Genomic DNA, 13365 nt, shown 5'->3' with positions numbered 1-13365 from the left:
AATCTATCTATCTATATAATTATCTAAGGTGTACCTGTGGCTAATCCCATGTGTGGCAGCTCTTGTGAGAGTTTGCGAGCAAAACCACCATGGTGATTGGGCAGCGAATATTCCATATACATATAGGGAGGAGGATCCTGTGAGAGCAGAAGCACCATGTGATTGGACAGTGGGGATTCAATATGCACATAGGGAGTAGGAGCCTGTGATGGATAAGGACAGTTGGAATGCAACTGTTACTAGTCAGAAGATGTTCTTGATTGTAGAGGCGAGGAATCTATATATATAAAAGGATAGTGGGCAGGGGTTGTGAGGGAGGAAAGAGCCCCTTCAGGAGAACGAGGCTGTCGATGAGGAAACAAGGTCTGTTAACTCAGGAAGGGCGAGAGGGAAGAGAGAGAGAGAGAGAGAGAGAGAGAGAGAGAGAGAGAGAGGAAGCGTGAGTGGAGGAGAGAGAAAGAGAGAAAAAGAAGGGAGTGGAAGAAAGAAGGAAGGGTGAGGGACAGGCCCGGGACTGTCAGCAGCCTGAGGGGAACGAGTGGCCATGGCGGTGGAGGCAGCGAGGAAGGGCCAGGTCAACCGCTGCTGCTGCTCCTGTAAGGAGTGTAAGATCCAATTGGGTCAATTTATATTGAATAAGTGCATAGATAGTTTAGCCATATTGTATTAGATAAATGCTTGACATGAGTCTGTTCGCTTGATACAGTTCAGGCCCTGATCTTAGCATGAACCCATGAGCAATGCTGTCATATAGGTAAAGTCCCAGATCCTCCGCATTGTGCTCAAAATGAGACATCCTTGACCATGCCAAATTCCCCTGTTCTAGCAAAACTTTCCATGCTGTCAAGAGCAGCCCCCATCTAGAGCATTTGTCTAAAATCGGCTGTCGGCTCAGGCACACTTCCTCATTTTTCAGTACCTCAGATCGAAAGTACGCCAAGACTCGGTGTTCCATTTGAAGGGGGGTCGCTTGGCCCACGCCTTATTCCTCTTTCACATCTCCTCTAGCCAATGATATTAAATGTCAAATGGGACAGGTTAGCCGAAGGTCATGAATGGTCAAGACCCCTTTCTCTGTCCAATCACCGTCAGTGCATGGGCAGATAGGGTGAGGGTACTTAAAACCCTGATCTGGGGCAAAAAGGGTCGGTGGGACCAGTGAATGCAGAAGGTGAAGAAAATAGAGGATAGGAGGGGAGGGCTTTCTCCCTCAGGGAGGGTGGCTCAGGTACAGCACACAGGAGGAGGAAAGGAGGAAGTTGATCCGATCAATCAATTTGACGGCACCTAGCATCTAGCAAAAAGAGGAACAAGTCGAGGTTCCCTTGGGGTATAGTATATTGTGACTGCAAGGGTCTGGCTGTCCTGTCAGTGTCTCAAGGCTGTTAGTTTTGTGACTGGTATGTGTGAGAGAAGTAATTTTGCTGCATGCTGTATGCTGTGATTCATCTGAATATTGGTAAGAAAATAAATCTGTTTTGATTAAATATAATCCCTTCATTCTCCTTGTGTCTTCTTGAGTCTTGGGATTCTTGACAGCCAGGACCATCAAAAGAACCCATCGGTCAGTGTGAGGATTTTTGGAGCCCTCATTTATTCCTGGTTGCAGGGATTTTGGGGTGTCAAAAATCTCTTACAGGAGGAGCAGGAATGGGGCTCGGGTGAGGGTGGGGACATCTCTGGGGATAGAGGGCTGCAGCTTGGTAAATAGGCGCCAGCAACACTGCAGCTGTGACCAAGAGGGGTGAGGGGGATGGAGTAAAAGGAATGGGAGGAGTGACCAAGAGGGGTAATGGGGATGGAAACAACCGGATGGAGTGAGGCTCAGGTGAGGGTGATCTCTGGGTTGAGGGGACTGTGGCAGGTGGTGAGGGGAGCAATCAAGTATTAGCGCGCAGATGCTCTGTGCGGGTTAAGCTTGTGTGTGTGTGTGTGTTTGTCTTAGGCATACCCGTCACTAATCCCATGCGTGGCAGCTCTCACAAGAGTTCAGGAGCAAGCTGCTGGCAGGGGAAGAGGAAAGCACTGCAGCACCGCCGGACAGGCTTGCGAGCACGCAGGGTATACTGGAGAAACCCCTGAGCCAGGAGGCTGCTTTTCAGCTTCCCAGTCAGGGGTCTACTCATGAGTTGCCGTGGCATGAAGCCACACCGCAGCAACTCATGATCAGAAAGCCCAGGTTAGCGGAGCACTCACTCCTCTAACCCAGGCTTAGGGGAGGACTACTTAAGCGGGTGACCTGCTTTGACTGAACCAGGCTCAGCTGCGAGCCCGGTGAGTCTCATGATTAGTGGGGAGTGGGCTAAGCACCCTTAGCCTGCTTTCCACTAATCGTCAGAAGAGCTCCATCATTGTCTTGCTGAACTTTGGCCCAGAAATTCAGGGGTAAGAGCACCTCTGTCCCCAGCCACAATGATTTTTTTTTTGCTGGGGATGATGGGATTTGTAATCCAACAATATCTGGGAACCCAAGGTTGAGAGCCTCTGCTTTAGGAGGAAAGAGAAGACTGTCCTTTTTATCCAGGCTTTTGACCAATGAGGTGTGCTTTGCTCTTATTTATTTATTTATTTATTTATCCATCTGATTTCTATACCACCCTTCCAAAAATGGCTCAGGGCGGTTTACACAGAGAAATAATAAATTTTTAAACTTTTAGCTGCATTTGTTCTGTTTTTATCAAATTGTTTTTATCTTCTTGTTAAGTGCCCTGGGATCTTAAGATGAAGGGCAGTATGTGAATGAATGAATGAATGAATGAATGAATGAATGAATTTCAAACTTTTCTTTTCTTGGCAAAAGTGGCAACCGTTGGAGTGTGGGGGAGACCTCATCAGGACTGGGCCTGTGGCGATCTGGGAAGTGTTTTAAGGAGGTCTCAACAATAATTCACCAAGCTGTTATTTGTGCCATTGTTGTAGCTTCCTACTTACAGCAAATAGCTTTAGTGGGGTGATTTTTGTTGGGACTGCAGTGTGAAGAAAAAATGTTGCACCTGCCAGGACATTTGGCTCAGGACTTTGCTGTGTGGGTTAGGGGTGTGCATGGAACCGGTTTGGCTGGTTCAGTTCAAATTCGGACTGAATTCGGAATGATCTGGCCCGGTCAAGTTCCAATCCAAGTTCAGGAAACTGGCAGTATTTTGGAGCACCCCCTGCCTCTGCCCCCTCCACTGTCCATGCCACCTGCAAAGAGAACATATTAAGTACTTGATTATTAAGTATCTCTTCCCTCCCTCCCCCCCCCACCTTAGTATAGGGAATGCCCCTTTACAAGTATATCCTCTTAACCAGTTTGGACCAGTTTTTTTAGAACCAGGGCCGGTCTGGTTTGAATTAGGACAGGCACTGCCCTTTGGGGGCTGGCCCAATTTGAACTCAATTTGAACCATTATTCGAATTGAACTGGTTCACACATCCCTAGTTTGGGGAGGAAGGGTTTATTTGGCCCTGTGTTGATGTAATAGGGCATGAAAATGACATCAAAAACTGGTGAGTAGTATTCACAAGTAGTAGATTTTTTTTCTTAGCTTAAATAATCTAATATTTCCATATATCAAAAAGATACTAATTTTGGTGTTTGCATAATATGCATTTTTATTTGGCCAAATAACAATAATTGTTTTTTTCAAAACAAAAACAAAAAACAGGGTTTTTAATTGCTCCCCTTCCTGCCACTTTCTTAACTTACAGAAGCTGCGCAGACAAAATTCAATGACTTCTTGAGGACTCTGACAAGGAACCCGAATTTTAGAACATCTGCAGGTAAGAGGAACAGCTCCCTTACAGACACACTCCACCCCAGGAAAGCAAGAAAGTCATAATTATGTGCTGCTGGGGTTTTCTGTTCCCACTACATACTCTCCAGTTCGCCAAATAATGAAAAGTTCTTGGGACCATTCTACAGGTTTTAGTTCGCTTTGGACGATATAGCATAGGTGCATAGGAAACTGTCTTCTTCTGAGTTAGACTGTTGGTTAATTTAGTTCAATATCGTCTGACATCTACACTGTGTGGCAGCAGTACTCCAGGGTTTCCCCCAATCCTAACTGGGGATATGGGGGATTGAAGCTCAGTCCTTCTGCTTGCAAAGAGAGGGAGAAATCGGCAAAAGCTCTCAAGCCAAGGAGAATGTAGAACATTCTGGCCCCTCACACTAAGATTCTACTTCCCTGAGAAGGATAAAACCCTGAGATCTGGCACCTATAGCAAACTCACAGCTTCTCAATCTCTGATTCTCTTTCATGCCTCCCCCTACCAACATAATTTGGTAATTATTTTAAATGGCCTAATTTCAAAATGATTCCGCACAAAAAGGAGCTACCTTCATCAAAGAGTGGTGAGCAAAAGAGTATGTAGTCCCTACCATAGGCATCCATGGGAAGTTTTCTAGGAGGATGCAAAATATTCTTCTCTGAGTTGCAGGGCTGTTGACCAGATTAACTTTCCCTGTGATTTTGTTGCCTGCCCAACCTCTTCTCTTTACCTCTCCCCTGACCCCGGCAGCCTTGATGGATGCTTTTGGTATCCTCAGCAACTTAGAAAATGACAAGATTGGTGTGGAGGAGTTGCAGGTGGTTATGAAGAGCTTCAGTATCACTTTGCCCGCCGAGGAGGTAGAGGAGGCTTTGTCCTTTTGCATTGTTGATGGTGAGTACCTCCTGTGGCTGGCAGGGGTGGTGCAATGAGATGCCATATTTGGGCATTAGGTCTGGCTTGGAAAAGCCAAGCATAGAGCTCTTCAGTTACACTGTAACTGAAACTAGCCCATTTCTGACCTGTCAGGACATTGCTAAGGTTGACATCTTTGCATTTGTTAAAGACTGAAGCTCTGTGGCTTCAATACAGGCTTATAAACAGCCACTCATCTGGTTGCCTATGGTGAATATGAATCGCCTCCAGATGACCAGTCAGGGAAGTGAATCTAAACTGCAAGAGGTTGATGTTGTTGTTGATGATGATGATGATTTTCTTTGAGGCCATTGAATAGGTAAAGGTGGGGGCTATTGACTTTCAAGACTCCTTCTACAAATGTATGATGGGGCAGAAGTTAATATATGAAGCTTTTCACATCACTGCATCACTATGCTATGCTAGAAAAAGTTTCACCTGTTGGTTTTTCTGTTTGCGGTGCAACTTTTAAAGACACAAAACCACTTCCACAGAGGACAAATCTAGACATCATCCAGCTCCCCAATTGTCTCCCCCATCACCATCCCTCACTGGTTTTCAACTCATTTGCCTTCCCTGATCCAGAGTTAGCACTGTGTTGTGTTTTCTGCTAAACAGCTGCTTGGCAGGCAGAAATTCAGCTGGTGCTGCTTTCACTTGGCATGGAGTTAAAGTCTTCTTAGGGAAAACCTTCCCTTTGAATGACTTACTTGTCAAGCAGCTGGTTTTTTTTTTAGTCTCAAGCAGATAACCTTGGAAGGCTCACAAACACTGTCCTGGGCAATTTACCTTAACTGACAATAGATACACTGTTTTGGACAGAAGTAGGCAACCTTGGCTCTCCAGCTGTTGAACTATAACTCCATCTCGGGGTGTGCATGATTCAGTTTTTGCAATCTGATTTGAGCTTGGATTGAATGGCAAAATACTCAAATTGATTCATTAAGAACAGCTGGCTTTGCCAGCTGCCTCAAACAGATTTGAGTTATTTGAGGTCGATTTGTCAAGTGATTTGAATACCATTTTGAGGCCCCTTTTCCTCAGGAAAAATGGGCCTCAAAATTGCGCTTTTCCCCCAGGGAGAGCTGGTCTACCAATTGGGATCAGTGGGTAGACCAGCTCTTCACTCCAGACTTAGCATGTCAGCTTGCCTTGGAGGACTGGTCTACCCAGGTAGACAAAGTCCTCCAAGGTGAGCAAATAGTCTGGAGCAGAGGGCTGGTCTACCCGCCAACACCACTTGGTAGACCAGCTCTCTCTGGAAAAACAGGAGTGCTTGTCTTCCAATTGGGAGTCAGTGGGTAGACCAGCCCTCCACTCCAGACTTAGCTCCTCAGCCCGCCTCGGAAGACTGGGTAGACCAATCCTCCAAGGCAGGCTGATGCACAAAGTGCAGAGCAGAGGGCTGGTCTACCCATTGATCACAATTAGTAGACCAGCTCTCCCAAGGAGAGATGGGAGTGACTTGGCCCTAGAGACTCCCAGCAAGGCATGGTCTGACACCTCTCGCTGATGGCTGATGGAGGAATAGGGTGACAATTAACCCCCTACGCAGCACTGCTGAGGCCACTTCCACAAACTTGGAACAGGAGCAGAGAAAAGGAGGCAGTTGGAGACTGTGGCCACAGGCAAGTGCATGACAATAATGTTCTGTCTCTCCCTCTCTCTTTTTTAATTTTTTTTTTAATTTTCTGTTTTTAAAGGAATCAAAGTGCCATTTTGGGGAGGGTGGCAAAGTCTGCATAAAGTAATTTTTTACCCAATTTACCCAACTGGGTAAATTTACTCAGTTCTTTTGTATCTTTTTTTCCTCCCCACACCCTTTCAGACAACCAGAAGGTGAATCTGAAAGACTTCCTTAGGGGGGTGACCCATACTGCTACGTTTGTTTTAACTCCAGGTAAGTGGAGTCTTATCTGAGAATGGCAAACCTGGGGGACTCACAACTACAAGATGATGTGCTAGTGGTTGGTTTTCTTAAAAAAAGAAATCAAAAGAATGTGTGCTGTCTTGTGCAGCCCTTCTTCCTAATCCCAGCAAACACCAAAAGGGGCAACTTAACAAATAGATAGTGTCAGTATGTTAACAGGGAGTCAGGTGACAATAGAGGGATCAGGTAAGGTGAACCAGGAAAAGTGATTCCCAAAGCGTTTGCCAGAGAACTGGCTTTGAGCATAAGAGCTTGACTTGCCTTTCTAGATCAGATCAATGCTCATCCTGTGCTGCACTATGTGACTCGAGCAGTGAGCCGGCCAGGTGCCCATTGAGAGTCTCATACATGTTGGAGAAAGCCATCCCCTGTTGCTTGTACTCAGAGGTATATTGCCTCTGAAAGTGGAGGGGTTTTTTTTAGTAACATGGCCTAAAAGCCATTGAGAGCCCTTTATCTAATGTATCTAATTCTGGAAGGAAGCAGTCTGATGAATTATTTGAACAAAGCTGCCCTACACGACCTCCTCCACAGCATTGTTATGGTGTTCTGCTGTATCTCGTTGACTTTGGAGTGTGTTTTTTAACAGAACTGCAGCTCACCTGCATGGTCCTGAGCAAGCTCAAGGATGAACATTTTAACCTCCCTGCTCTCGAGTCTACCCTGGATGACATGGATCTCCCAGAGGCCCAAGATCTACTGCATGAAGTGATGAAGACGGCTCATGTGGACAGTAAGAATACCATGTGGGCCCAGATGGAGAGCACTCCTGGCTTTCTTGTAGCCTTTGCAAATCAGTGCCAAGGCTTCCTGCCTTTGTGGAATTGGCACAAAAATGGCCAGGCCGTTTTCCATGGATGAATATCTTCTTGAGAGGGATGGCAAGGCTGGCTCCAGGTTTCAGCGGGCCCTTGATCAAGGAGGAGCCCTTAACTGTCTCTGTAGGGATGGAAGTGTACCTGGTGAGGGTTGGAGTGGGGAGCAGGGCATGTTAACTGAGAGAGTCTCCTAAGCTGCACTCTCACTTTGCATATTGTTTAGTTATTTGAGAATTGTGAAACTCTTTTGACCCAACTGGGCTTGCACAAAGTGAGAACATGTCCTCTATACAAAACAATTTTTATTTTTTATTTTGGTCATTTATTTGTTGAGCCTCCACCTGCAATCTAAAAGTGGTGTAACTCACACACAAAGTTACCATTTCATCTGATTCTGTGCTCTTGGCTGGCCAGCCTAGGGGTCTACAGGGATGGTTGATGTCAGAATCTGAAACATAAAAAGAATCCCTCCCAGTCAGGCATAAGCTCCATCTTGTCCAGCACCTAGTGCTTCTGGGAAGCCTACTAGTAGGACCCAAAGGCAATAGACATTCCTCACTGTTGATCTGAGGAATGGGTATTGAGTGGTATACCCCCTTTGAACATGGAGGGTCTTTTTAGCTGTCATGGCCAATAGCTATGGATAAATCTGAATAATAAGGTGTCATCTAGCTTCCATAATCCTCTTATAAAAGTATAATATCTAGTTCTCATCATCAGCACATCTTGTGACTGCATGTTTCATAAGTTAATCATGTGCTATGTGAAGAAGTGCTTTCTCTGCTGCCTGGAGTCAAGGACATCTCTGATTGGGTTATCCTTACCACATGCTTCCAGGCAGGACTAATTGAAAAGTATTACTAGTCATAAGAGCCTGGGACAAATAACCCTGCCCAGTTCTTTTAGTCCTGCTGCGCTCCTAGGCAGATCTCCATACTTCATAGCTACTATCTTATTTGAATTCTATATTCTTTGTCTCCAGCTGCTAAGACTTATCTAGTCCTCTTCTTTATTAATCTTTCTCTCTACCGCTAAAACAAAACAAAAAATCCTATCTTAAATTTCATTCTCCTTTTCCCCTCTCCGTATGCTTATGGAGTGTTGCTAGGCCAATGCTCTGTTCTTTTGTCTGTCCTGAAGCTCCTGCAAATTCATTTTATTGGACAATCTCAAGTTCTGGTATTATAAGAGAGAGAGGGAGAAGCACTTCCCTTTACCTACTTTCTTCATTTCCACACCATGCATAATTTTACAAACTTCAGCCATGCGCCCCTTAGACACCTTTTTAAAAACTAAAAAAACGCCATCGCTTTTCCTTGTAAGGAAGATGCTCCAACCCCCTCATAATCTCGACTGCCTTTTTCTGGCCCCTTTCCAGTCTGATGGTCCTTTATGTGATGGAGAAACCAGGAACCTTTGCATCTGGAGGGGTAAAATGTGGGAGATTCAGTGGCCTTTCACCATTAATTCTATGCAGAGTTAGTGCGGGTCATCTACACGCACTGCTTTTCCTCATACAGTTTGCCCACAGTTCCCCATCGACACACTGTGAACTATTCTGGTAATTGTTCCGCCAAGGTTTCCGTCCCTTTACCAATATCCTGTCCGCTATCTCTGCCGACTCTCCAGCTGGCTCTGCACATGGTCTGCAAAGAAGAAAAAAGAGTGGAAATAGTGGAAACTAAAAGATGTTAAGACAGCAATTAAATGTATCATTATTTATTATTACCCCATGCTGCCATGCCTGCTGCTATGGCTTTTTAAAAGCTTTGGCTCCACAGGTAGCCACGGGTACATGTCTGTGTACATGCACATTAGAGAATTCACAGCGTGGAGAAATACTTTGTGTTGATTCTGTTCTGCTATCTGGTCATGGCACCATTATTAATTAACATTAGCTGCTCTACCGCCCACCTGCTATGGCCTTTTAAAAGCCTTTGACTGCCTGTGGTTGCAAACAGGAAAGGTGCTATGCCACCAAAACATCTTTAAAACTGCTTTTACAAAGGTTGGATTAGCAGAGGTTCAATGAAGAGCATCTTGATGGGTTGCAAACCAGAGAAGGACCGCAATTCTCTTCTTCCTGTTTTTTTTTTTTTAACCAAATACTAATCCATAGGCAGACTCATCTTCTTATCCCATTAGTCTTAAGTATACACAGGAATCTTTGGTGAAGGATTTTGCAAAAATCTTTCTGGAAGACCAAGCATATAATGCTCCCTGGAATACCACTAACCTCATGCTTGTTGACATTCTGATAGAATTCCAAAAGATTGGTGAGAAAGTACTTCCCGTTCCAGAAGCCATACTGATTTTCTCTCAACAAGGCTAATTCTCCTGTATTTGAAAAATAATTCCAGCTTTGATTATGCTGCTTACCAATTTAGCTGGGACAGAAGTTAGACTCATTATCCTGCAATGGCCCCCACTGGATCTCTTTTTCAAAATAATAATCATTACATTAACTGAAGGATGTCACTTTTAGTGACACCGTGCATATTTTTGTGTTCAAACAATCTTGCATCTGAGCTTCTGAAGTGTTCTTGAGTGTATGCAGTCTGAACCTGGCAGTTTCTTAATTTGTCAGTTAGTCCTAGAACTGTATCTCTTGTTACGTCTATTTGACTTAGTTATCCAGATACTCCTCTCAGCCCCTATGCAGTTCAGGCCAGAGTATCTGTCCAACATGGTCTGCAATGAAGACCGACACACAAAATTCATCCACCTTCTCTGTAACCTCCCCATCCTCCTTTAGGCCAAGAAACTGGTGACTTCCTTGAGATCACCAAGTAAGCTTCATGGCCAAGCAGGGATTTTTACCTGGATGTTGCTGCACATCCCAGCTCAGTCCTATTCACTGCACTATGCTGCCAGAATGGTTCTTGTTTTATTATTGCTCGGGAAAACAATGGCTAAGGCTTGAAAATGTTCTTAGAGACAATAATTCATTGGTACATTGAGAGAGATCATTTTTAATATTCTGCAGTTCTACAACTGCCAGAAACACCCAATGATGAATTGCTCTAATGCTATCTGATTTACATTTTGTGTTGTAGGTAGTGGCAGGGTGGATTTCAGAGAATTCATGAGGATTTTCACACTCCTCCCAGAGTTCCCTGGGACAAGGGGTAAGCACAAGCCAGAATTTTACTGTGATTGCTTTCTTTGGTACTGTACGCAAGCCATCCAGCAGGTTCCAAAGGAAGAGGAGAGCTGGTAGTAAGTGTGAATTGTTCCCTTTACTAAGCAGGGTCCACCCTGGTTTGCAGTTGAATGGGAGATGACATGTGTGAGCACTGTAAGATCAGGAGCGGAGCCAGGCTGGTGGTGGCCCATGTGCAGCAACTGTAGGGGACCCCTGGCCCCACCCCCCATGTCTGACATCAGACTCGCCTGGCTATCCATGCCCCTGCATCTGATGTCAGACGCAGGGGTATGGTCTCTCTTCCAAACCGGGCCACACTTAAAGGCAAGGAGAGCCATTCCAGCCATGCTGTCAATGCAGCACGGGCCAATCTCTCTCCTAAATGGGGCTGCACAGCCCTATTTGGAGGGAGATTGATCGGCCCCGCTGCATTGGCAGTGGGACTAGGAGTGGCTCTCCCTGCCTTTAAAGCAGGGAGAATCACTCTGGCCACACTGCCAATGCAGCGCTGGCCAATTTCAGCTCCAAACAGGGCCTCTTGGCCCCATTTGGAACCGAAATAATGTCCCCGCATCTGACATCAGACGCATGCTCATGGCCCCTGATTGGATGTGGCCCAGGTTCTTTGAATCCCTTTGCCCAATGCTGTCTCTGACCCTGTGTAAGTTATTCCCCTCAGGGATGAGGCCACTCTGGGAAGAGCACCTGAATGCTTGCATGAAGAAGGTTCCAAGCTCCCTCCCTGGCATCTCCAAAATAGGACTGGGTGAGACTCCTGCCTGTAGAAGCCACTGCCATTCTTTGCAGACAGTGCTGAGCTACATAGACCAATGGTCCGACTCAGTATATGAAAGCTTCCTATGTTCCAAAGAATCTCTTTGCTTAACTAGCATCTTTCCCTTGAAATCTTGGGCTTAAACTTCACAAGATGCTCAGTTGGGTGATGGAACAGCAAGCAAGGGCTCCTTAACCCTTCCTTATTCTGCCATTTGTCCAGTCAAAATAAGCTCCCCCAAGCTGCTTTTCCACCTGCAAGGGAAAGATCTGGCAACCTTGTCTGGTGAAAGCATCATGCAATTTAACATCATGTTTAGTTTGTGCCTCTGTTCCATGTGGATGAAAAGTGACCGATTGTGCATTTCTCCCTCCTGTCCTTGTCAGTGCTGAAGGATACTTTCAATGCCATGAATGATATCAAAAACCACCATATCCAAATGGATGGTTTAGCAACAACCCTGGCCAATGTGGGTATCAACTTGTTACCTGAAGAGCTCAAGGAGCTGCAGCAATCAGTTACACCCACAGGTGAGATGATAAGCACTTGTTTATTATTATTTCTTGTTTACACAGTCAGACAGGTGTTATTGACTGGTTTGTTTTATCCAGACCGAGTCCTTCCCAAGGACCTAGGATGACTGAATTTTATTATCAATGTTGTTGCTGTTATTACAGATATTGTTGCAGAATATAGGCTGTTCCCAGTAAGGTTGCTTTTTGTAATTGGCCGATGGTGATTCCTGTGGCCCCTATGGTGTTGAGGTGCTTTTCAAGGTCTTTTGGGACTGCACCCAGGGCGCCGATTACCACTGAATTATTTTGGTCTTCTTCTGCCACAGTCTTTCAATTTCAGTTTGTAGATCTTTGTATTTTGTGATTTTTTCTGTTTCTTTTTCTTCTATTCTGCTATCCCCTGGTATTGCTATGTTGATTATTTTGACTTGTTTTTCTTTCTTCTCGACTACAGTTAAATCTGGTTTATTGTGTGGCAGATGTTTGTCTGTTTGTAGTCGGAAGTCCCCTAATATTTTTGCATCTTCATTTTCTACAACTTTTTCAATTTTATGGTCCTACCAATGTTTGGCTACAGGTAGCTTGTATTTTTTACAGATGTTCCAGTGTATCATCCCTGCTACCTTGTCATGCCTTTGTTTATAGTCAGTCTGTGCGATCTTTTTACAACAGCTGGTTAGGTGGTCCACATTATTATTATTATTATTATTATTATTATTATTATTATTATTACATTTATATCCTGCTCTTCTTCCAAGGAGCCCAGAGTGGTGTACTACATACTTAAGTTTCTCTTTCACAACAACCCTGCGAAGTAGGCTAGGCTGAGAGAAGTGAATAGCCCAGAGTCACCCAGCTAGTATCATGGCTGAATGGGGATTTGAACTCGGGTCTCCCTGGTCCTAGTCCAGCACTCTAACCACTACACCACGCTGGCTTTAGGTATCAGCATTCCTAAAGCTGTACAGCTTTTCACTGTACAGATGTTATTGGCAGGGTTGATTACCTGGACTCCTGAGATAAACCTCTGCTTTGCCATTATTAGACTAAAATGCACAAAATAGCTAGTGGAGGGAAAGTGATCATGATGGTGTCACACATGTGTGTCAGCAACCAAGCCACCCAGTGTGGGAGTCTGTCCAGAAAAAGAAGAAGCAGAGAAGTTGCTGAGTCTTCAGAGCCTCAAGCAGAGCAGGACACGGCAAGAGACAATGTTCCAGTCTGGGTCACAGAGGCTAACACACGGCTAGGAATCTCTCTGGCTCAGGTTAGGGACTGATAAATGCTCCACATAAGACGTGTGTTGTCTTCCAGCGCCTGACTGCAGGCTGCAGACATGATTTATAGTCTGAGCTGATAACTCTCAGCTGGCAGGGATTCAGGACTTATCAGCTTTCTGAAAGAGCCACCATCTCCTGACGGTTTCCAGCTGTTGGTGCTGTCCTGTGACTCTCCTCTGTTGCAGAGTCATCGGGGGTTGCCTGTTTAACACATCACCTGATTCCTCAGTCCCT

The 13365-nt window shown here is 45.1% G+C and overlaps 1 protein-coding gene across 2 annotated transcripts in view; it reads left to right on the top strand.

The window, feature by feature from the left end:
• LOC128330249 (uncharacterized) overlaps nt 1–13365 on the top strand; it is a 172126-nt gene that overhangs the window by 23411 nt on the left and 135350 nt on the right. The window contains exons 11-16 of one of the 2 annotated variants that reach the window (XM_053262783.1): nt 3691–3762; nt 4504–4647; nt 6497–6568; nt 7188–7331; nt 10473–10544; nt 11723–11866. In XM_053262783.1, the coding sequence (XP_053118758.1) occupies nt 3691–3762; nt 4504–4647; nt 6497–6568; nt 7188–7331; nt 10473–10544; nt 11723–11866 (648 nt within the window). The remainder of the gene's footprint in view (nt 1–3690; nt 3763–4503; nt 4648–6496; nt 6569–7187; nt 7332–10472; nt 10545–11722; nt 11867–13365) is intronic. The other variant, XM_053262784.1, reaches the window with a different exon arrangement.

Source organism: Hemicordylus capensis, chromosome 6, assembly GCF_027244095.1.
Source record: "Hemicordylus capensis ecotype Gifberg chromosome 6, rHemCap1.1.pri, whole genome shotgun sequence".
NCBI lineage: Eukaryota > Metazoa > Chordata > Lepidosauria > Squamata > Cordylidae > Hemicordylus > Hemicordylus capensis.
The sequence above is the reverse complement of the archived record's forward strand: the minus strand, read 5'-3'. Positions and strand labels throughout refer to the sequence as shown.